Source organism: Pseudopodoces humilis, chromosome 17, assembly GCF_049639895.1.
Source record: "Pseudopodoces humilis isolate 2021_Gansu_Grassland_sample_001 chromosome 17, ASM4963989v1, whole genome shotgun sequence".
Lineage (NCBI taxonomy): Eukaryota > Metazoa > Chordata > Aves > Passeriformes > Paridae > Pseudopodoces > Pseudopodoces humilis.
This window is the reverse complement of record NC_142216.1, coordinates 9,555,424-9,577,707: the sequence shown is the minus strand read 5'-3', so window position 1 is coordinate 9,577,707 and position 22,284 is coordinate 9,555,424. Positions and strand designations below refer to the sequence as shown.

Below are 22,284 nucleotides of genomic sequence, written 5' to 3'. Positions count from 1 at the left end.
CCCGGCCGGATCCTGGGTGCGGCACTCCCGGGCCCTTTCCCGGGCCCTCTCCCGGTCGGATCCTGGGTGCGGCACTCCCGGGCCCTTTCCCGGGCTCTCTCCCGGGCCCTTTCCCGCCGCCTCTTCCCAAACTCCGCCGGGCGCTGAGCCGCGCGCACGCCCCTCCCTGCGCCCCCCGGGCGGCAGGATGGTGCGGTCCACCCCCCCCGCTGGCGCGATGGTGCGCGCGGCGCCGGCCCCGCCCCGCGCACGGAGCCGCCATTGCGGGTTGTTTGTGCGGGCGCGCAGCGGGCGGGGGCGGGAGGCGGCGCCGCGGCTCCGCCATGTCCACCCCGGCGCGCCGCCGCCTGATGCGCGACTTCAAGAGGTGAGCGGGGCCCGGACCCACCGCTGCCCCGCGCCTTTGTGCCGGACCCGGGGCTGGCACTGAGCCCCCCGGGGAAGGGGCGCGCCCCGCGGGGACCGGCGGTGCCGGGGGGAGCGGGGGCACCGCCGCCTTTGTTCGAGCCGCCTCGCCCGGGCGCCGACGGCTGGGGGCGTGTGAGGATAAAAGTTGGAGCGGTGGCCGCGGAGCAGGGCGGCTGGGAGTGCCCGCGGGCTCCCGGGGAACCGGGTGGGGTGCGGGCGCGGCCGGGGGCCGGGTCCCCGCTGGCGGGGCCGGGGTCCGGCCCGCACCCCCCCGCCGCCAGGTGACTCCGGGGGCCGCAGGCTCCGGCTTGAACAGCTCAGGCAGAATTCACAAGTGTTCCGGGCCTGTTGGGTCGGAGGGTCGCTCTGAAAATAAGTTTTTTTTGTGATAGGCACCTGAAAAAGAAGCGCATAAAATTAGCGAACGCTTCGTTTGTAATAAGAACCAAAATGGCCTTTAATGTTTTTATGCACGTGATACTGTGTTTCAAGTTTGCAGTCGTGAGGAATCTTGTGAAATACATGCCAACTGCTAAAGGAGCAGTTATTAGTTGCACGCTTTTAAATGTTAATGACTGAACCACTGACTCTAGAATAAATGATTTCCACTCTGACACGTAAACGCATTTAGAGTGTGGAAAAGGATGGGGGTTCCCTTGTAATATTTTCAGTAAGAGTTCTCCAGACTAGGTCGCTCAGGAGTAGTTGGAGGTGAGTCAGCTTTTATATTGTCACTTTTTTTAGCATAGCTATGTTATACTAGCCCCTGAAAACACATCAGTAAACACTTGACGTGTATTTTAGTTGCTTAACGTGGCTGCACGTAAAGCAACAGCGACGAAAGCCTGATTCGTGAATCTAGAAGAAGTAGGAGGTTTTTGGGAAGTGGAGCCCTCCCCTGCTGTTATGTGAGTGTTGGTGTTTGTTAAGTGGGTGTTCCTTGATTCCCATTCAAATCAAAACAGGATATTCAGACTTTTTATTGTATTTGGTTACACAGATGAATCAGTGAATTTTTTCAGGCTGACTAATTAATTTTTCAATATTGCAGTCAGATGTGGGTTTTATGCCTTTATATTCCTACAAGGAGTGGTTTAATAATTTTGAAGTTAATACTGGAGAGAAGACTCTAAAGCTGTGAAAAAATATAACAAAGTAAATCAAATCTGTTTCTCATATTTATTGCAACTTTGATATTCCAAAATTTATGTAACTTTTTCATGTCAGTTTTTGTTTTGATATGCTCTTCTGTGCTGCAAGTTATATATTTGTTTCTTATATTATTGTACTTTACACTGAAATTACAGACAGTGAGCTGTGAACTCTTGATTCCCTTCATTAAATATAAACTGCTTTTGCATACTGTGATTGTCAAGAGCAATGAAGAGAGAACAGTTCAGCAGATTTCTTACCTCCTCCAATTTGTTTGAATAAACCAAAAGGAAAAAAAAAAGGGTTATTTATTTATTTTGCTGATAAAAAGGAGTACTAATACCTGCTGTTTAGGACTTTCAGGATTAGTCCTATTTGCAGTCCTTGCCAAATCCTTTCTGTAGTTAGACTGTGTCACAAGTAGGGTGCACATGTGCTTTGAAGTTGATCTAAAAACCAAAGTCATCTCCCAGATGCATTTGTCAGGCTAATGCTCAGGTACTGCTGCTGGCCTGCAGCCTGGCTGTCACGTTGGAAGAAGTCCTGTTCCTGCTTTCCCTGACCAAAATAGTAGGTGGTTTATGCTGTTGATACTCAGCTGTCTGGACTGTGTGTGCTCAAAGAGCAGAGATGTAAACACAGAGTTCAGAGGGGCTCTGAGCAGCTTCTGGGCTGCTCTGTAGGGCAGTGCCACTGCTCAGCATCCTTGGACAGTATGTGGTGTTTGTTACCCCAGGCTGAGGCAGTGCAAGTGCAGGGAGGATTGCCTGGCTGTGCTGCTGACAGTTCTCAATAAATCTGCATTTGCACATGGCACTTAGTTAGAATTTGTCCCTTGGTCTGCAGAGCTTGTTGTAGTGACTTGTTTATAAGTGTGCTCTGATACTATCAAACCTCATGGTAACACTCAAAATTTTTTTGTGAGACAAGGATTGTCACTACATTTTCCCTATTCTTGCGTAATTCTGGAGGCAAAATAGGTGAGGGGAGTAGGAGCTGTCACTGAGGGGGTTTAATCAGGTGGATTGATTGGGGTCCACTGGTGTACATTCTTCAGGGTCTTGTGATCCTTAATACGGATCCAATGATGGGCAGAGAGGGGCATTTGGATCCCGCCTTTTGGCTGCAGTACATATTTCTGGTTCCAGTTTGTGAAGCTTTGAGTAAGTAACATGCTTTTCCCTAGTCCAAGGATTAAGGAACTAAAAATAATATAAAATGTTCCCATGATTACTTTAGAGATAAACACATTTGTGGGACTGTAAGAGAGGGACCAGCACACAGGTTTCCCCTTTGCTCCCTTTTGAAACAATTAGCTTGTCAGTCAAAATAGCCTTATACCAAATTTAGCCACTTCTCACACACAGATCTGGGTGTGCAGGAAAAGCTTCACAGACAGTCCTTTACCTTGAGTCCCAGCAAGATTGCTCTGTGTGTGTGTCACTGCTTGGATTTCAGCTCTTGGTTGTGGCTGCAGCTTGTTCTTCACTGTGGCTGCCAGAAGCAGTTGCTCTCTCATGGTTCAGTGTAGCACCATAAATCCCAGCTCTCCATGGTGCTATAAGTAATTCTTAAAGTTAGTCCTTTGCTCCCTGAACACTTAATCAGATCTGTTGTGCCCTTGTGTCTTGGTGTAAAACATGAGATAATCTTGATGTGCGTTGCCTTGTAGGTCTGTCTTTCAGAGCATTGATAATCTGCATGTAATGCTTTCTGTGTTCTCTGATCTGGAATGAGAAAATATTTACAAAATGTGGATATTACTGGTAAATTATATCTGCAGATGGAACTGTTTCATATATATGACTTCTCATTCTATGTTTGTAATTCTTAGATTGCAGGAAGACCCTCCTGTGGGTGTCAGTGGTGCACCATCTGAGAATAATATAATGCAATGGAATGCAGTTATATTTGGGTAAGAGTTTTTGGTCACTATGAAATTCAGTATCAGAGGGCTAAATATAACAACCTGTTTGTTTGTACAGTTATTCTCATTTCATGTATGTAACACCTTAAACTTAAAAATTGGCTAAGTGTTATGGTAAAAATCTCTTTTCCCAGATAACGGAGAATGGTTAAGAAGGCAAAAATTTAAACTTTAAATTTGTTCAGCTTTTTTATTGAATAAAGCTTGCATGTGGCTTAATGAATAGGTTATACTGTGTTATAAAAAAGCAGGATTCCTCTTTAAAGTACATAAGTGCCACATGTTCTCAGCCATTATATCCAGATGTATTAGTGATTGGATTGAATCCTAGTAGAACAAAGGTCCAGGATCTCTCTGGAAGTTACATTACATATCCTGTGGAAGTGGCTTAGTATCCTGACATAAAACTAAAGTGTGCTTGCTAATAATCTAGTCATTTGTTCCAATCTAGTCACGTAAAGGCATACATTAATGTTTGGGATGATGATGAAGTAGATATCCCCAATAGCAGAGTAACTATGGGAAGTGTCTTAGATACAGCAAAGCTCTCAGAGGTTGCCTATGGATGCTTCTCTAAGCATTTAAATTCTTGATTCTACCTATATCTTGGGAAGGATGAGAAAGAAGGTGTACTTTTATTGTGCCTATGTGGAAGTAGGTAATGATCACTTTTAACTGGAGTTTGTTTTTAAAACCTTTCAGACCAGAAGGGACACCTTTTGAAGATGGTAAGTTGCTAACTTTTGTATTCTTTGTCATTCTAATAAATGTTGTCACTACTAACATTGTTCTGCTTTTGAAAAATAATAGATGCTATCTGTGTGTCGTTTGAAACAAACCAAGTAAGTGAAGGAGTAAGGCTTGTTGGCTGTAAAAATATCTATCATGATCTAAGCAGTGTCTTGTCACACTGGCTTATGGTTGGTTAGAAAGCTACGAAGCAATGCTTCTGTCAAGGCTTTTTCGTACATACACACAAGAGCTTTTAGCAGAAGTTATTGGCCTGACACCACCAGGTGTGTTTGCACATCTCTAGCTGAGCTCAACAAAAGCTTTTCTCTTTCATCTTTTTTGCATGTTTGATTCATCACTGTTCTCCTAATGAAGAACAGGTGAAAAACGTTGAGTTGTTCTCAATATTGAACTCGGTGAGGTTGAGGGAATCCCAAATTTGTGGATAAACATGAAAGCTAGTGTGTAATGAGCCTCCCTTAGGCATATGAGGAATAATGAGTTTAATAATTATAGTATTATTGCAGTAATTGGCAGCAGATGGGTTTTTCTCTGTGTTAGGTTGGAGGAGTTACAGTAAATTATTCACTGATCCATAACAAAGGTTTTCAGTGAATCAGTTGCGAGCTCCAAAGACTGAGATTGCAGATTGTGAAATTCCAGTGTTTCTTTGCTGGCACCACAATACCTTCTTAAAGAAATGCCTTAAAGTCACTCAAGTCCATGGACCCATGGGTCATGGAAAAGTGGGATAATGTTGGATATGGCAGCCTTTGCCATGTATACGGTGAGTCTCCAAGGTCCTACCCAACCTATGTTGCTGGATTTATCACTCTAAACATAGTTCCCCAAATCACTTGAAATACATGAAAAGCAATCAGATTCAGTGTTCTTTGTTTATATAATGGTGAGGAGAAATACTGATCACGGAGCACATAAATTAATTTGCTGTCTGTGTTTGTGGATATGTTCTTTTGTTATTGATTGTGTGATTATATTTGTCTTTGTTTGGACAGGTACTTTTAAACTAGTAATAGAATTTTCTGAAGAATATCCAAATAAGCCTCCAACTGTTAGGTTTTTATCAAAAATGTTCCATCCAAATGGTGAGTAAACCATCTTTATTTAGCTGTAATACTCATTAAATACTACAGTGTGATCATGCATTCTCTGAAGCTCCAGAATGCTTAATCTCTCTTCCCCTAAGTATTTCCATCCCCTACATAGATGTCTAGGACAGAAACTGCTTGATGAAAAATTAAGAGTTATGATGCTATTAAGAAACAGCTATGTGCCTCTTACTAATCAATATGTAGCCTCAGTAGCAAAGCCTGTGAGTATTTTCAGCAGGAGCTGCACTTAGGTTGGTTTAAAGAGGCAGTTCTGGCTGCAGATTCCTGCCCCCTTCCATTTAACAGCAGCCGTGTCTTGCAGCCACGTGATGAGCTGCAGGGAACTGATGGAGCCAAGTGTTACTTACTCCTGCCAGGTGAAAAGGTGAAAGTCCCTGCTTTTGTCTGGTGCTGTGCCAGCCAGGACTAGCACAGGGAGGAAAATTCAGATGCTGTCATAGAGGAGGCATCTGACCCAAACTCAGTATGAGGGCAGCTATGAGTGTGCACTGTGCTTCCTCCCCCAGCACTGATAGGTTTTGCTGAGTACATGCATGCAGAAGAAACCCTGCCTGCTGCTCCTCTGTAGAAATTATGCTTCACATACTGTGCAGGCCACTTTGTCTCTGCCATATGGTTTGTAATTTGTTGGGAACAAGCTGGAGGACAAGGGTGTAGAAGTTTGAACAGTGAGTCTTGGGTTCATGTGAACTCCATTAAGACTGATAGGTATCCAGACAGAGACAGGATTTCAGGCACTTTCCCATATATTTTACTGTCTGCCTTGGTGCCTCTTATAGTGAGTGTAGGATGTGTGAAAATGGGGCAGGAGGTGCTCGGGGTGTGATGGCTGTGAGTGGTTCCACTCCTGCAGTGAAGGCCTCACTGCTGTCTGGGAGACCTCTCCACTGTGACAAGATGGGTCAGTCACACTGGAGGAGCAGGACACCAAGTCTGCCCCTTCCTGTGCTAATGCCATAATCTTCAGACCTTCCTTGTTTCCCTCTTAGGTGTTCTGTTAATTTCAGTAATAAATCTTCAAAGTATATGTCAAGCCCCAGAAGCTGGTGAGACAAATGCTGTCCTCTTTCCTAAAGCATTAATCGAAGCACAGACTGAATTGGAACAATAAATCTGACTTGTATAGTGCCATCAATCTGACAGTTTCTAAGTGATATCTGTGTTGTATTTACAGTATATGCAGATGGCAGCATATGTTTAGATATTCTTCAGAATCGCTGGAGTCCAACATACGATGTTTCATCTATTTTAACTTCAATTCAGGTAACTTTGCATCTGTTTTAACAAATAATTTTGTTACTGTTGGTCTCTATTCCAGAATTCACAACTCAGTTATGGGGATAGCCAGGTATCAAGGGGAACTTCAAATCCTTATGAGCTAAGCAGTTCGTTTTAGATCAGATAAAGGCAAAGGTGCTACATAATTACTAATTCTGAGCTATAAAACTGCCATTATATATTTTGCACAGGAAAGCAGTTACTGACTGGTTTGTGTTCATTTTTAACTGGTTTTACTCAAGATAGGATACCAGATGCAGAAATTTGCCTCACTGTTTGAAATATTTAACTTTACTGTGAAGCCCTCAAAGGGACAATATTGCTGAAACACAATACTTGGAATAAGTAAAAATGCCCTGGCACAGTGGAAATGCACAATTCCTTTGCTCCTTGCGATTGCTCTAATTTTTCAACAGTGATGTTTTATAGGAGACATCTTAAGCCCCTCTTCAGTCCTGAATGACAGTAGTAATGTAATTACCAAATAGTCAGTTAGCTCCATAGTGCTGACTAGTGCAAACTGTCTCTGTTTGGTTTGTGAAGCTACAAGCGTGTGCAGCACTGATGCTTAGGCAGGGTGTAATTTGAGGTTCAGCAGTATAATTAGGGGTGCCTAACCATGAGTTTAACTAGGTTTTTTTTCAACCGGGCCATTCTGAGTCGTGTCTGCCTCTGAAACACATTGACTTGAAAATAAATTTATTTTTTCCTGATTTAAATATGTTGGTTTGTCTCACATTATGTTTTCCCCTTTTTCCAGTCTCTGCTTGATGAACCCAATCCAAACAGTCCAGCAAACAGTCAGGCAGCACAACTTTACCAGGAGAACAAACGTGAATATGAGAAAAGAGTTTCAGCTATTGTCGAACAAAGTTGGAATGATTCGTAACAGCGCTGTGTTACTCTCCATCCTCATAATCATTATGTACAATTTAACTCTCAATAGAAAGGCTACCAGAAATTTCAAGTGCCACAGTTCTATGAATTTCCATAAAAACTCATTTGCAAACAAAATTAAGCCCTCCAGTTTAGGGAAAGCTAAAAGCTTGTGTATCTCAATTAACATCCTTTTTATTGCATGGTAAGAACTAAGTTATTGCTACATAAATTTGTAATATATCCTGTTTGTATTTTTTTTTCCAAGTGTATGTTGGTGTGGAGTTTTCATGACAAGAATATACACATTTTGTAAATCTGTACTTTTTCAAATATTGAATGCCTTATTTTTGAATTCTTTAGATTTTTAAATTGGGGAAAAGCACTTAAAAAAGTTTTTATATATGAATATTTAATGTAAAACTGTTAAATACATAACCTTAGTGCAAGACATTCTGCTCTCACTCTATCTTTTTCCAAGGGCTCATTTTTTGTCCATGCTATTGATAGCCTGCACTTTACAAACAGAGAAGTTAATCCACAATGCAACTGTCTTCATGGCATGTCTTTGCTTCTGCACCATGGCTTGCCTTGATTCTGTGTGTCCTCAGTTGTATGAGGAAGAGATGTTTTGGTAGTTGTCAATTACAAATGGGGAAACAGATGTAATGATTTTGCTAGAAGTCCCACCTTAAACCAGCAGCAGACTTGCAAACATAGCTTGGATGGCCAGGCTTGGTGATAAAATTATTTTTCTGAAATATTGTATTTTACCAACCTGGAAAACGTTGCCATCTAAATCTGTCCTATATTTACATAGTGATACTGTAATATAGTTTTGAGTATCTTCTAATAATTAAAGGTTTCCCCTTAGTTTCCCTTGGGGGTAGGGAAAAAAATCACCAACAGAAGAAAACATCTACAGATCTAATGGAGTTCGACTGTGTACCGTGTGGTCCGGTCTCATGTCTGTATCACATCGGCTCCACATATTCTTAAATTGACAATTTAAAGAACTTTGGCTTTGTTTTTGTAAGTGTTGATGTGGTAATTTCTTACTGTATTCTGTAAACCACGTTAGCTGACTAAAGAAAATAATTAAGCCACTTTTTTTCCTCCTGCATTAAAATATTAACAACTTTGTCCTAATTCCAGCCAGCATTACATATATATTAAACTCCCCAAATCCCATACCAAAATACAGCTCAGTGGTACCTGAAAAGCAATGGAAATTGATTTCACCTAGAAAAGAAAATGTTGTTTATTTGCAGCAGTCATTACTAAAAGTTACTCTCAATGCACTGGTAAAAGAATTTATACCTCACACCTGCTTGTAAAGGTCTGTGGTTTCTAGGGGCAGTACTCAGGTTTAGAAATGGCACTCGGAATACTGTCAAACCAGACTCTTAGTAGCTTCTGGAGTAAAACTGCTCTGCCTTGGATAAGCATTAGTGTGCAAAGGCTCAGAAAACATCAATGCTATGTAATAACTTTGTTCTCATTAAGTCAGTTTGCTTTCTTTGAACTGCTAAACTTGTGTTTAAGAATTTTTCAATGTATGATTAATAACAGAAACTCCCAAGGATCCAATTTGCTTTTCGTTTCAGTGAAGTTACAGTAACACTGGCAAAGTGGTGCTATGTGGCTTAAAACAACATCAATGCAAAGATTTTTTTGGTTCATAAATATAAAATGGAAAACTTCCTCGTTCTAAGAATTAATCTAAACTTTGATTTTTTTTTTTTTTAATTTGCCCCCTCTTTCAGTATTTTTGTTCCTTTGACATAAGCATGAGCTGAGATTTGCTATTCATTAGCATTCACATTAATTTGATTATTCCTGAACAGCCAGTTTGGCCCAGTTATAGATTGATGACCATCAGAACATGTTTTTGTGTCTCTGGGATGGAGGCAGTGCATATGTGAGAAACAGAATTGGAGCAGAAGGGGGTTTAATTAACGATGTGCCCTGCAGGCTGCCTGTGCTGGGACCCACATTGCTCAGGGACAGGTGTGTCTGAAGGTGCCTAAGCATTCTCTGTGGAGGGCAGAACTGGAAGCCTACACTTAGTGCTAAGTCTGGCTGGAAAATGTCCTGCTGTCCCTCAGACAAAGGCAAGGTGCTGTATCCCAGGGTGTGGTGGGGAGGAGCATTCCCTTGCAGACCAGGTTTCCCACCTTAGCACTGCGTGATGACTCTGCAGAGTGGGGAATGTGGGAATGCAGGCTCTGTGATGACCTGTGGGGAGGTACTGGTGCTTCTGGAGGTGGGATCCTGGAGCAGCTGGGGGCTGCGTGGTGCATCCCCAGGAGCTGTGGGGGAAAGGGTGACTTCTGTGAGCCCTCCACCAATACACATGAAAAACAATCACAGAGCATAGGTTAAAATCTGCTAAAACTTGCTGGAAAACATTTATTACCAGGCAGAAGGAAGCACACCAGAGGTCATGGTGTAAAAGACACAATGTCCTGCTCAGTGTGACGTGAGCTGTCAGCACTTGTCGCAGTTTCAGAGACAGGCACACAACAGAATACACTGAGGTTTGTGCAACAGCAGCCCAAGTTTATTGTTGGGCACCCCCTTTTATACAGATTTCAAATTTCCGGTGCTTACAACCGTGGTTGGTTGGGTTCTCAGCACCGCCCCAGTCCCTGGCCAGTGATTTATCTGCATTCACAGTTCAATGGGATTGGCTGGGGTCCTGTGTTTGAATTTGAATCCAACCTATCATTATCATACCCGGGTCCTTCTTTACTTGTAGGCTGCTTGAATTTGGTTCAGTTATAGCCAAGTCTGTGCAGTTTCAGACTGGTTACAGCTGTCACAAACGCTCACTGGTGCAGCTCAGGGCCTGTAGATTCCTCTTGCCACCTTCACATGCCTGTGTTCAGCATCTCCAGTGGGTTTAGATGTACTGACCTCTGATGTACTTCAGGCCTGTGTGTTCCTCACTACTCCCTGCTCCCACCACCCTCCTTTTGGGACCATCTGGTTCCCTGGGCTGAGCCCTGCAGGCTGCCTGAAAGCTGTGTATGGGTGCTGAAACAACAGGTCAGGAGTGTGGATAATGGACAAATAAAAGTCCTTTCCCTCTTTAAGCTGCAAAGAACAGGAGTGATGGCAAAGACAAAGGTTCAAGTGCACTGATTCACAAAAGCACTCAGTAGTCACAATAAACTTTGTGGTGCAGTTACCTCCTTAAATAGTATACGGGGATGCTTGATTTTTAATGTATTAGGAGACGTAATGCGCTAAGTTTGCTAGGACAGTGGGATTAATTAAGGAAGGACTGATGTGTTGACAGTTTTGGATTTATAGCTTCTCAAGGGGCTTTCATTCATTGATATTAAACAGCTCATAATCACTTCTTTTGATTTTGGTTATATGAAACATTGGTTTCATATAAAGATTGAAAATCACAGTGAGATGTCTTTAAATCATTCACCCCAGAGTTTTTGTCCTATATATCCATGTCATTCACCTGATTTTACAGGTGGACAGACAGAGGCATCCAGTTTTCTTGTGTCAATCAGGAAGCCAGTGGTGGGGCTGTGGGTGTGAACCATTCCTGGGCATTCCCCAGTCTGAGTTTCAGATACAAGAACACCTTTGCCTTCAGGTTTATCACACTAATATTATTCATAGAAACACTGCACTGCTGGTGCTGCTTTCTTCAGATCTCAGTTCCCTAAAGGTGTCTCATCCAAATACAGTCCCAAGCCAGAACTACGGGACTTGGATCTTCACAAATGTGATTAACTTCCCAAGTGTGAGTTGTCCCATTGGGATTCTTCACCATAGTACAGATAAATGTGTGTAATTGAAGAATCGAGGCCTTAGGCTGTGAGAAGTGAAATCAGAGCTTGAGGTACTATATTTGCAGCTTCTTTGTGGGAGGTTTTGTATTAATAGTCAATTAATTCAGTATGTCAAACAAATAAAGCTTTAAATATTTAGAGATTAGGATTAGCCTAATAAAAAATTTACAGGAAAAAAGGAAGATTCTCTGATCATTACAGCGGCATTGAGATATTCAAAATAAAATATATAGGATAGTAGACATATGTAGGATATTAAATATGTAGGGTAATGTGGACAGTTGAACATTTCACATTTAACATGTCAAGGGTCATGATAATAGCTTTTGATGTATATAAAAATGCACCAGGAGAGGAAGAGACTTCCCATCCAGCCAGACTTCCCAACCTGTGTTTTTATTTAAGGTTTTTACTGTTTGTGGAAGCTGTCCCAGGCAAATACTATGCCTTATTTGTTGGAATTGTTTTCTGGAAGGAGAGAGGTGTAATCAGCAGGCAATCTGTTGTAATGTGTAAGTTGGCAAGGCAGGTTTTCCACCTCTGCTTTGGATGGGGCTCCATGGTGAGTAGCTGGCTGGACTGAAAGTGGGAAACAGTGACCAGAGACTTTGGGTGAGTGGGCAGCATTTGTGTGAGCAATGCCAGCTCCAGCACTCTATTTAATTTGTTGTTTAAGTATTAAAACAATTATCTGACCTCCTGTCCCTGATTTTGTTAATCTTTCTAATGGAAGAGCTTCAGCAGAGTACAGAATGTGCGTGTCCTGTGTTGTTGCGCTGACAGTGGATCACAGACCCTCCTGAGCACACCCAGCTTCCTTAGAAGCATAAACTGGTATGAACCCTTGCATCCAGCCTTGAGCCATATGAACACCATGTAGCCAGAGCAGTGAGTGATTTAGGAGGCTTTCTTTTTATTTCATTAAAGTTTTGGGGAAAAAAACAGTCCAAAACTAGAAGACCAGGAAAGAATTATATGTTATTGCAGGCAAGTGGACAGTTTTGTTGAACATGAATCTTCACAGGTAATCTCTGGAAATCTCTTCAAATTAATGATGGTGAAAGAGGTGAGAGGAAAAGGAGCTAAATCTAAACAAAATTTAAATATGTAGAATCAATGAACAAACCCCATTAACAGAATGCTGCTCTGCTTTTGCTGTGCATTCAAAGGATATGAGTCTTCTAGAAAATAATGTGTCTCAGATTATGTGTGTGTATGTACACAGGACAGGGCTTTTCGAGCTATTATAGAAAATTTAGGTAGTAATGTTTGAAAATAAATAGGCTTTAGGATTTGAGGAGCTTTTTTGCCAAGCATTGTTACTGCATCTTGTGTTCATCTCATGGCTCAGCCACCATGAGCAGAGAACAAAAAATAGGCAGAACTTTTTAGACTTTCTGGTAATGACTGTAATTAGCATCACAAGCTATGGAAACAGTGATATTTCCTAAAGGTTTCTTGTCATTATCCCCTGTTTCTGCACTGAAAATATTGATTTTTAAGACAGGGTATCTTCTGTATTTGGTACTGTCCCACTAATGACAACATCGAGCCTCTGTAAGGTGAATCCATTCTTAATGCTTGTGTCTGCTGTGGTCTGTGTGAAGGCTGTATCCTGCCAGAAAGCAAACGTGCTTCTCTCAAACGGGATATTTTTCAGTATCCAGAACGAACCCTTTTTCGTGATGTGGTCAAAATACATAGTGTGGGATTTTCTGAGGTGCTGCAAATGTTACTAGAAGAAAGTTTGTTTTAAAATCTCACTATGTCAGTGTTTCAATTGGAAGTTCAGTGAGGTCATAAAATAAATTATTTTTCCCTCAAACAAGTGCCAGGGCTGGGTCACACTACTGCAATAAGGGAGACATGGTTTGATGGCACTGATAACAGAGACCTGGCTGTAGAGGCTGTTAGTGGTGAAGGTGGGCAGATGTCCCTGCCCAAGCCTCCACCTGTAGCACAGGGTATTCAGCCCTCATCCCCTACAACTGAAAAGATCTTGTGTTTCTTCCCTTGTTTTTCAGTTTGGGTCATTAACCACCGTGTCTGATGCATTTCTAAGCTGAATAATTTTGACAGCTGCCAATTTGGTACACATACCATGGGCTGAGCTGGGAGCCACCAAGCTGGGGAGAATTCTGAAGCCTGAGCAGGGGCTCTACCTGGCACAGCAACAACCACAAGCATAAAGGGTGCCCTAAATACGTATTCACCAGGGAACAAATTGGTCAGAGAAAGGTCACCTCAAGCATCTGAGACCCACAGAAGCTTTTATTCTGGATAAACCTCTGCTTGCAAAAATCAGTGAATACATTCACATTGTTTTCAAAACCCTGTTGAACTTTTAACTGCTCAGTTTCAGTGTTAGATTATTAATTACACCGTTCATTATCATCACCATTTATTTATTCTATTTTTTTATATTTTCTGGTTTTTTTAATATTTCTGTCATATATTTGAAATTGATTTGGGTATGACTAGAAGGTTATGGGTACAGAGGTTTGTCTAAAATTCTGCCAGACAACTGCAATGTCCAGTAAATGTAAATATTTTTATTTTATTACTTCATGTTAGTGCTATCATGATGGGACTTGAAGGATTTCATTCTGAAATATGATACTTCACACAGGCTGAGGGAAATTGTCTTCAATGACTGACCAAAGTGGGAAGAAGGCAGAAATGCCATCTCCTCTGAATTAATTATGAACCACACAGCTCTTGCTATTATCTGTTTACACATTATTGGCCTTGTGATGTGCTGGTGAGAGATTTTCTTTCACTGTCTGGTCCAAACGTACATTAAGTCCACTTTCACTAAGAAGGCTGCTCGCCTGCCTTGTTGAAAGGGTCATTGTGTTAGTTATTACAGTGTTTTCTTTGTGCTCACTTCCCCCAAATTCCAGTAACTATTTTGTAGAAAAGTTTGAAAGTGAACTTTTGATGCCTGTGAAAGCTGCTTCATTGACTTTATTGACTTCAGATCCTGAGGTTCTTTATCCACAGAGATCTTTAAAAGGACACTAAAAAGTTTCAGCCAAAGCTTATAGAATTTGGTACTTATAGTTAAGTATTATACACCCAATGCTGTTCCCATGGAGATCTAAAGGAATTTTTCCATTGAATTAAGTGGTAGCAAAGCATACCCTTTATTAAGTGAGAAAAGGACTGGACTGGAGAACTCCATTTGTTGTTCCCAGTTTTGTTTGTGTGTTTGTTCTTCTGTATAAAACAGCAAAATTAAATGTTAGGCATTTTCAGTGAAATTTTAAGTATTTGCATTTTGATCATCTGCTTCAAGCTTGTGTTTGGGGGTAAGGGGGTGTGTTGTTCTAGGGTGATAACCCATGAGGCAGAGGCAGAGCTCTCCTTTCACTCGCTGCTGGTGTCTTTCCCTGCACTCTGGGCTGTGAAGAGAGTTTCAGTCTCCCACGTCCCCTGCTTGGGAGAGGTCAGAGGTACAGCTGGTGCTGCTGGCAGGTGGTGCCAGGGCGTCTCTCTCGTGGGTTCTATGCCACATATTCTTGAGGACATTTTTAATGTCAATTTGTGGAAACACCAACTTGTTAGAGCTGAAATTCCAATTATTTACTAATACTCAAAGAAATCCCAGGTAGACTCATTTAGAGTTTGGGATATTGCTCAAAGGGTTGTTAAAAGTCCCTGATGAGCTCTGCTCCAGCCATGGCTTTGAGTGAGGGCTCTGCTGCAGGCACATGGCCAGATCCTGCAGTTCTGGCGTATAAACTTACGGAAAAAAATTAAATTGAGGCCTCAAATTGTACAGTGCGGTGCTAAAAAGTGTTTTTGGTTTAAGCTGTGTCATTAAATCCTTGGCGATTGAAGTCAACAGATTTATGATTGATTTAACCAGAGTGAGGGTCTTGTCTATAATGAAGTCCTTTCATTTTGTCTCACTGAGATTCCTCTTGTTCTTTCTTAGTGCTTCATGACACATTCACTCCATCCTTGCCTCAAACAAAGAGAAATTATACTATCATGATCGCCCTTTAAATATTTTCTATTTGGGGACTTACTGAAAAGGCTCCAGAGGCAAATTCTTGGTTTAGAAGTTGCTATTTATGTCTAGACACATCTGAATGTTGTTAGGCTTTGAATGTCCTGGATTGCTTGCTACTTTCTTTGTAGAGATGGATGAGTCAAGAGAGAGAGCACATTATTTTAAATTAACTTGAAATAAGCTTTATTAGGGTTCTATTTGTTGCAACTGGCTTCCTTGACAAAAATACGTAACAAAATAAGTGACACCACAAGGAAAATCCTTATTTACTGGTGTTTTAAAGCAGAGCAGAAACAGGTTCTCAATACATGACATTGGATTCTGTTTGCATATTATTATTTGAATTATTATAATGTCTCAGACTCCTGGTCATGGCAAGGAGCCTACATGGGCTCTACACAAACAAATCCACTGCCTTGTCTTTACTCCAAAGGGTTTCCAGCACAGCTGTAAGGCAAGCACAGGGAACAGTCAGGCACAGAAAGGAAGAAAATAACAAAATCACAATTAGTGCCAAGAGAACTACTGGTCTCTTTTTGCTAATCAATTATCAAACATCATAATAAATCAGTAGTTAAGCTTGGAAATTTATATATTTCATTAAAAATATGCACCTGAAGTAGGAAGCCAGATTGTCCTCAGTGTGTGTATTTCAGCTCCAAAAGCAGGTTACACAATTCTCACAAACCCAGTGATCTCCACCTCTGTTTTTTCTGCAGTTCTGCATTTTTATACCACCACATGTTAAATTGCTGCTTGTTTCTGTTCTTTCCTGCAAAGTGTATTTGCTTACCAAGCAGGTGAGAGTTATGAGGGTCAACATGAAGAGCAGTCTGGCTCTCCAGCTGTGCTGGTGCACATCCATGTAAAAAGGGATGGACTCACAGCCCTTACAATTACACCTTCCTTGCACTTGTTTAAGTACTCATGTCACAGCATTCCTGGGTGACAAAATACACAGTTCTCTAGGATTTTTACTTTATGAGAAACAGTTCTTCTGGGTCAATCACAAGACTTCTTGTTTCTGAATTTGGTACAGGCAGGGCAGGACTCATTGCAATATTAGTAGGTAAAATGTTAGGCATGTACAGGTACAGACATAGAACAGAACCATAGAATCATTTAGGTTGGAAAACACCTTTAAAATCATTGAGTCAAACCGTTAAAATCCCCATATCTGCCCTGGACCTCAAGGGTGGAGCTGCACAAACACTGAGTGTCTGTGCTGGCTCTAGCATCCACACTTAGCTCAAATGGAATGTTTGGGCAGCATCTTCAGCAATATTTCATCCTTAAACCTGGCAAGATAGAGGTCAGATGTATACAGGAGAAGAGTGAAACTCTGGGTTTATATTGCTTGAAAGACCACAAAATATCATTAAATCTCTGTATATTAATTTATCCAGCTTAATTTTCTCACTGCTGACTGCATGCTGGGTTACATTCATTTTCAAAGGATGAAGCAAATATTTCAAACAAATGATCAAAAGAATATTTTACTCTTTTCACATTCTGAGTATGCAGTCTATGAAACATTTATTCAGGAAATGAAGTGTTAGGGCCTGACAGATATCTCTAGTGTCACTGAGTAAGCAGGTTATCTGGAGATTTCTAGTGCAAACAATCCCATACTTTGATGACTACACGAGTAATTGCCATTACAGGGGGTTGAAAGCAGTATTAGATTGAAGTTACAGTCATTTCAGTAATTACAAATAAACTCTGAAAATTAAGTAGATTATAATGAGAAATATCTTTCTTCATCTGTGCATTTCTTAAGCAAAGAATAACAGAATTTTGCTTTAGAGTGTAAATAATAATAATATTTTTGTTGAGCAGGGGGCTGAATGTAAGAGAGATTGATGCCTGGTGTCTTAGGGAATTCTGCAGGAGAATGTGTGAAATCCTGCAGTCCTACATGGTCATAGCTAATGTTTGTCCTTGATTTTGTGTATGACATTCATCTGGGATTTTGACACTTTATTTTCACTCAGTGTTGTCATTTAATGATGCAGACTCTCTCTGTTAACTTAAATGTTTAGGAGCTCTGAGTCCTTAAATTGTAATTACATTGCTTCAAATGTCAGGTTCTTCAACATCATATCACTGCTGGTGATAGAAACCTAAGCAGCTTAGGTGATATAAACCTAAGGAGCTTAATAGCTTCACGATGCCACATAATGTATGGGGAATCTCCCTGCACAGGGAATCTGATAGGGGACATCTGAGTCACGGTGACAGCTTCAACAAGCAGGCAGGAGGGGAAGGCAGAGAGGGTGTGATGAGCTCAGAGGAGGTGAGCTGATGATTTGCTATTTATAGATGCATGAAGAGGCTCAGAGACAGGAACTCCAGGCAGGGCCACTCTTCGCTATGAAAATGATTCCTCGTCAGAGCTGCAAGCAAAACACAATTTGTAGCTGGCAGAGTCTCAGGGTGCCCTTGTTGTATGAACACATGGGCAAGCCACAGCAGCAGCTTTTAATGAGAGCCTGAAATACAGCACATTCTAGCAAATTGCTGCTAAATTTTATCTTTCTGTTCCTTGGTATGTTTTGCTTTTACAGGAAAAGAATAAAATGATGCTGTGTATCCCCTACACCAAAAGCAGTCTCCTCTCATTATTTTAAACTGAAGGAGGGCCAATTTAGATTAAATATAACAAAGTTGTTTTTTACAATGAGGGTGGTAAAATACTAGCACAGGATGCCCAGAGAAGTGGGTTCCAAGCAGGTTGGAAGTTTTGTCATAAAGTATTTTCTCAAAACACATAGAATCATAAAATTATTTGATTTGGCAAATATCTCATTTACTCCTCATCCCATTGCAATCGCCCTGCCATGGACAGGGACACCTTCCTCTAGACCAGGTTGCTCCAAACCCACTCTAACCTGGCCTTGGACACTTCCAGGGATGGGGCATGTCACGTACTGGGGCTGCAGGATCAAATCCAGGGAGGTTATGGATTCTGGTGACCAACATGGGACTCAACGAGATGGGCTTCTGCTTGGTTAATCTCAGGAAACCATTTATTCAACACAGGAACAAACTCAGCTTAAATCCAGAGACAGAAAGCCCAGAACAGAGGCTGGGTGGTGGGTTTTATGGGACAGAGCCAGGGTGGAGTTTAAGGTTGGGGGCTAATAGGGGCACAGCAAGAGAGAAACCCCAGGGGTACAAACCAACCAGAACCCCTGGCTGATACCCCAAGAGGGTCCGGGGTTGGGACAATTCTTCCCGGGCTCACAGGACACACCCCCCGAGGCAGAGGGATGGAATTTACTCTTCCCAGGCTTTAAAGCCACTCCTCTCACTTTAACAACACTTATCTGAAACTAAATCTTTGCCTCCCTGGGCGGAGGCATCTCACAGCTTCTCTGGGGAACCTGTGGCAGGGCCTCGCCACTCTCACAGGGAAGAACATCTTCCTAACATCTAATCTAAATCTCTCCTCTTTTAGTTTAAAACTGTTCCCCCTTTTCCCATTACTGTCTGCCAGTATAAAAAATCCCTCTCCCTCCTTTTTATAAGCTCCTTTTAGGTACTGGAAGGTGCTGTAAGATCTCCCTGGAGCCTTCTCTTCTCCAGTCTGAACAACCCCATCTCTCTCAACCTGTCTTTATAGGAGACGTGCTCCAGCCCTCAGAGCATCTTCATGGCCCTCCTTTGGATCTGCTCTAATAGGATATTTTCTTCCTTTCTGCTGCAAGAAAAAAACCCTTCTCCCCCACATGACTGAATGTAGCTCTGCTTCTGCTCTGCCTTAGACCCATCCAAGTCCAGGATCAATGTCATGCCTGTTTCACAGATGCTGAACCAAGTGCTCAGGGCCGAGCTCAGAGCCTGCCCACGGTTAAATCCCGATGAGCTCAATGAGCACAGAAGGAGCTCATCACCTCGGTGGATCAGGCGGATATTGAAGCCAGTGAAGCCCATGTCACATGCTTATAAAGGTCAGTCCCATATTTACAAAAGCCCATCAGAGTTGAATTGTGCCCTGATTGAGATTATACTGGAAGGAAGACCTGGCTGTGCTGATGTTGACATGATTTCCTGAGAAGGTAAAATTCAGGCATTTATTTCTGGTGGTTTTGTACAGCACAGAGCTCACAGCCTGATTTGTATTCAGCTGCTGCATATTAAAGCTGGTCATTGCTCTTGTAAATGGTAGATAGGAAGAATTGCTATACAGAGAAATATTTCCGCTGTTTTAGGGTAGATTTTAGCTGTAGCCCTCTGACTCCTGATAACCAAAGCCAGAGTGATGTGTCTGGCATTCTCTGCCCTGCACTCCTGGTTATTTATTCTGTGATGTGCAGGAAGGAAGGAGACGTGTGCAATCTCCATTCTTGTTACCAGGAATTGTGCACTTAATTCTCTGTGCATTGTACTGAAAATGAACTAGTAAGATGTGTTCTGCATCAGCAAAAAGGCTCCCTTATTCAGCTGGAATGAGAACATGCACACTTTAACTTGGGAGTAAAGAAAATCGCTGTAAACGATTTCTTTAAACAGAATCTGTTGGGTTTTGCCTTCAATTTTTGCTGAGAGCGAAGATTCTGCAGAGTTTTTTTTCTCCTTTTTCCTACCCAATTGCTAACCTTGCTGTTGCATGTGTTTCTGCTGCTTCTAGCACTTTTCATTCTGATGGCAGTTTTTCATCTCTTCACTAGCTTATGGCTAAAACAGTCCTTGTAACAGGAATTTCAGTTACTCACTCTCCAGAATAATTATTTCCATTTGTTCCTGCTCTGGTCCTGGGGCAAAGGGCTTCCTCGTGTCTTGCCTTGATGGATCTGTCCTCCCAGTTCCTCTGCTTTGTACAAATGTCTTTTCTGCAGGTGTTAACACCAGGTGACAGCACATCCCTGAGATGTATTTTAAGTCATTCTTAGCTAATATGTGGCCTTTACATATTAGGACTCATTACTAGGACTGGAATTTCCCAGCTGGCTACTCAATTAATAAAAATGTATTAGCATACACATGCGCAATTATGGAAATGTGGATGATTCTATGACTTATTCAGTCTGAAAACTGCAGAACACTTCACAGACAGGCTGTGAAATATCACTAATCACAGCGCAGACTCCAAACACACACAGGGAATGGAGTGGGTTCTCCTCGCACTGTTACTCAACAAGTCCCTAAAATAACCAGGGAAACACATTCAAATCAGGATCTCCTCACCCACTCTTCTTTGTGATAGCTACTACCTAGTTCCAAGGTGTTGTTTCTGTAGCAAAAGATAGAATAGAAAATTTCAACTCAGAGTTTTTTACTGAAGCAAAGTCATTTGTATACTGTGATTGTCTAACAGCACAGACCTACTGCTTTGGATGGTGCCTAGAGCTTTTAAAATTAGATCTATTAATGAATCTGAAGGATCTGAAACAGATAGATATCAACTAATGAAAGAATCACTAAAATTAGAGAAAGAGTAGTGTCTTATCTGCTCCCTCCACCTAACAGCTGTGCTGTTCCGTACAATCTTTTTTCCCATCAAGGTGTGTAGGGTGAAGGTAAAAGCTCTGCAGTTCTGTAAAGGCAGATGTTGGGGTACAGCATGAGCACCTCCACACCAACCAAACAGCCACGTACCAGGAAAGGACCAACATCTGGAGCACAGGACAAGGCACTGCAGGGATGGCAGAGAATCCCTCTGGAGACAGAGCTCCCTGTGCTGGCACCTCACTGTGCTGTCCTCAGCCACACAGCTCAGAGATCATCTGCAGGAGAAAGCCACCTGCTACACCTAATCTCTAAATTTCAATCAGCACAAGTTAGTATAAATTTTTCCTGGTTTGGTTGGGACCACATTTGACTAACCTGTAATAAGCCACTTTATATGGAAATCAGTGTCAGTGCAGTCCTCGCTCCAGTCAAACTGTATCAGCTTATGGATTCACATTAAGTTCTGCAGCAATACAACTTTCTTCTGTAGTAAAGCCCTCAGAGAGTCATCAGCTTCCTATGGCATGAAGGCATGGAAATATAAAGTGAAGGCTTAGGACATTTCAGCTGTATCAAAGTTATGAATTCTGCCTGAATTCATGAGGCTGCTGTATTATTTGATGCCTCACTGTATAAAAACTCAGAGCTTTGTTTCAAAATTTATGTTGTCTGCTTCAGGTCTGAGCTTAAAGAGTTTTGAGAGGAACAACCCAGTGTCACTTACTGTAATGATCTGCTGGAGGGACATGAGGATGCTGACCTGGGCAAAAGGCGGAGGAAATCTGGGCTCTGTAAGAAACTGACAGCAGTGGAAAAGCCCCAGCAGAAAGGAGTAAAGGCAGATGTGTACCTTAAAGGCTGTGAAGCGGGGATATATCTGGTGATGGGAGGAGTGGTTACAAACTGTAGGTGTAGAAGTAAGGGATTACAGGTGATCCCACCCCTGGTAAATCACTGTTGTACTTTTACCAAATTACCAAAGAAGAGGAACAGCCTTGCCCTTAATGCCCTTGCTGCTGTGACTAATAAAGATAAGTGTGATAAAAGGGGTGGGTTGGGTGGTGAGGGGGTACCTGGAAGAAGAGGATCTTTGTGAAGTAGAGAAGCCCTGAGGAAGAAGGAATGATCCAGAGAGACATTAAGAAGAACGAAACAAGAGAGTTGCTGCTGTAGAAGATCTGCTGTGAGGTTAGTCTGGGTCTGATGGAGCTGCAGCCTGCTGTTGGAGCCTGCAGTCATAGCTGAGCTAGGTAAAACCCTGTGGTCAGAGTCTGCAAATTAATACCTGCAGACAGAGTCCAGCAGGAAATAACCAGCAGTCAGAGTCTGCAGTTGGACCCTACAGTAAGACCTTGTTGTAATCAGAGTCAGGATGGCTAAGCTGTAATGAAGAATAAACTGGGACCCTTTTCATGTTGTTAAATGAGGGTCTGTGTCTTGGCTCATTTCTACCCCTAACGAGAGGTCTGCTGCAACAACAAACATGTT

At 42.0% G+C, this 22,284-nt stretch overlaps 1 protein-coding gene and 1 long non-coding RNA gene across 3 annotated transcripts; one reads left to right on the top strand and one right to left on the bottom strand.

Moving 5' to 3' along the window:
- The first annotated feature begins 254 nt into the window (after positions 1-254).
- UBE2B (ubiquitin conjugating enzyme E2 B) lies at positions 255-7,957 on the top strand. Its single transcript, XM_005523503.3, has 6 exons — positions 255-367; positions 3,395-3,475; positions 4,190-4,215; positions 5,236-5,325; positions 6,527-6,615; positions 7,391-7,957. Exons 1-6 carry the CDS (start codon positions 324-326, stop codon positions 7,517-7,519), a joined length of 459 nt encoding a protein of 152 aa, XP_005523560.1. The 5' UTR covers positions 255-323; the 3' UTR covers positions 7,520-7,957.
- Positions 7,958-9,216: 1,259 nt separating this feature from the next.
- LOC148182953 (uncharacterized) lies at positions 9,217-21,848 on the bottom strand. 2 transcript variants are annotated; one of them, XR_015774046.1, is made up of 4 exons: positions 21,521-21,848; positions 21,172-21,313; positions 20,944-21,071; positions 9,217-17,738 (listed from the first exon to the last, which is right to left on the bottom strand). It is a non-coding gene; the product is annotated as an uncharacterized LOC148182953 (long non-coding RNA). The 2 variants fall into 2 exon arrangements; XR_015774047.1 differs by lacking the exon at positions 20,944-21,071 and having other exon boundaries at positions 21,521-21,830.
- Between the last annotated feature and the right edge of the window lie 436 nt (positions 21,849-22,284).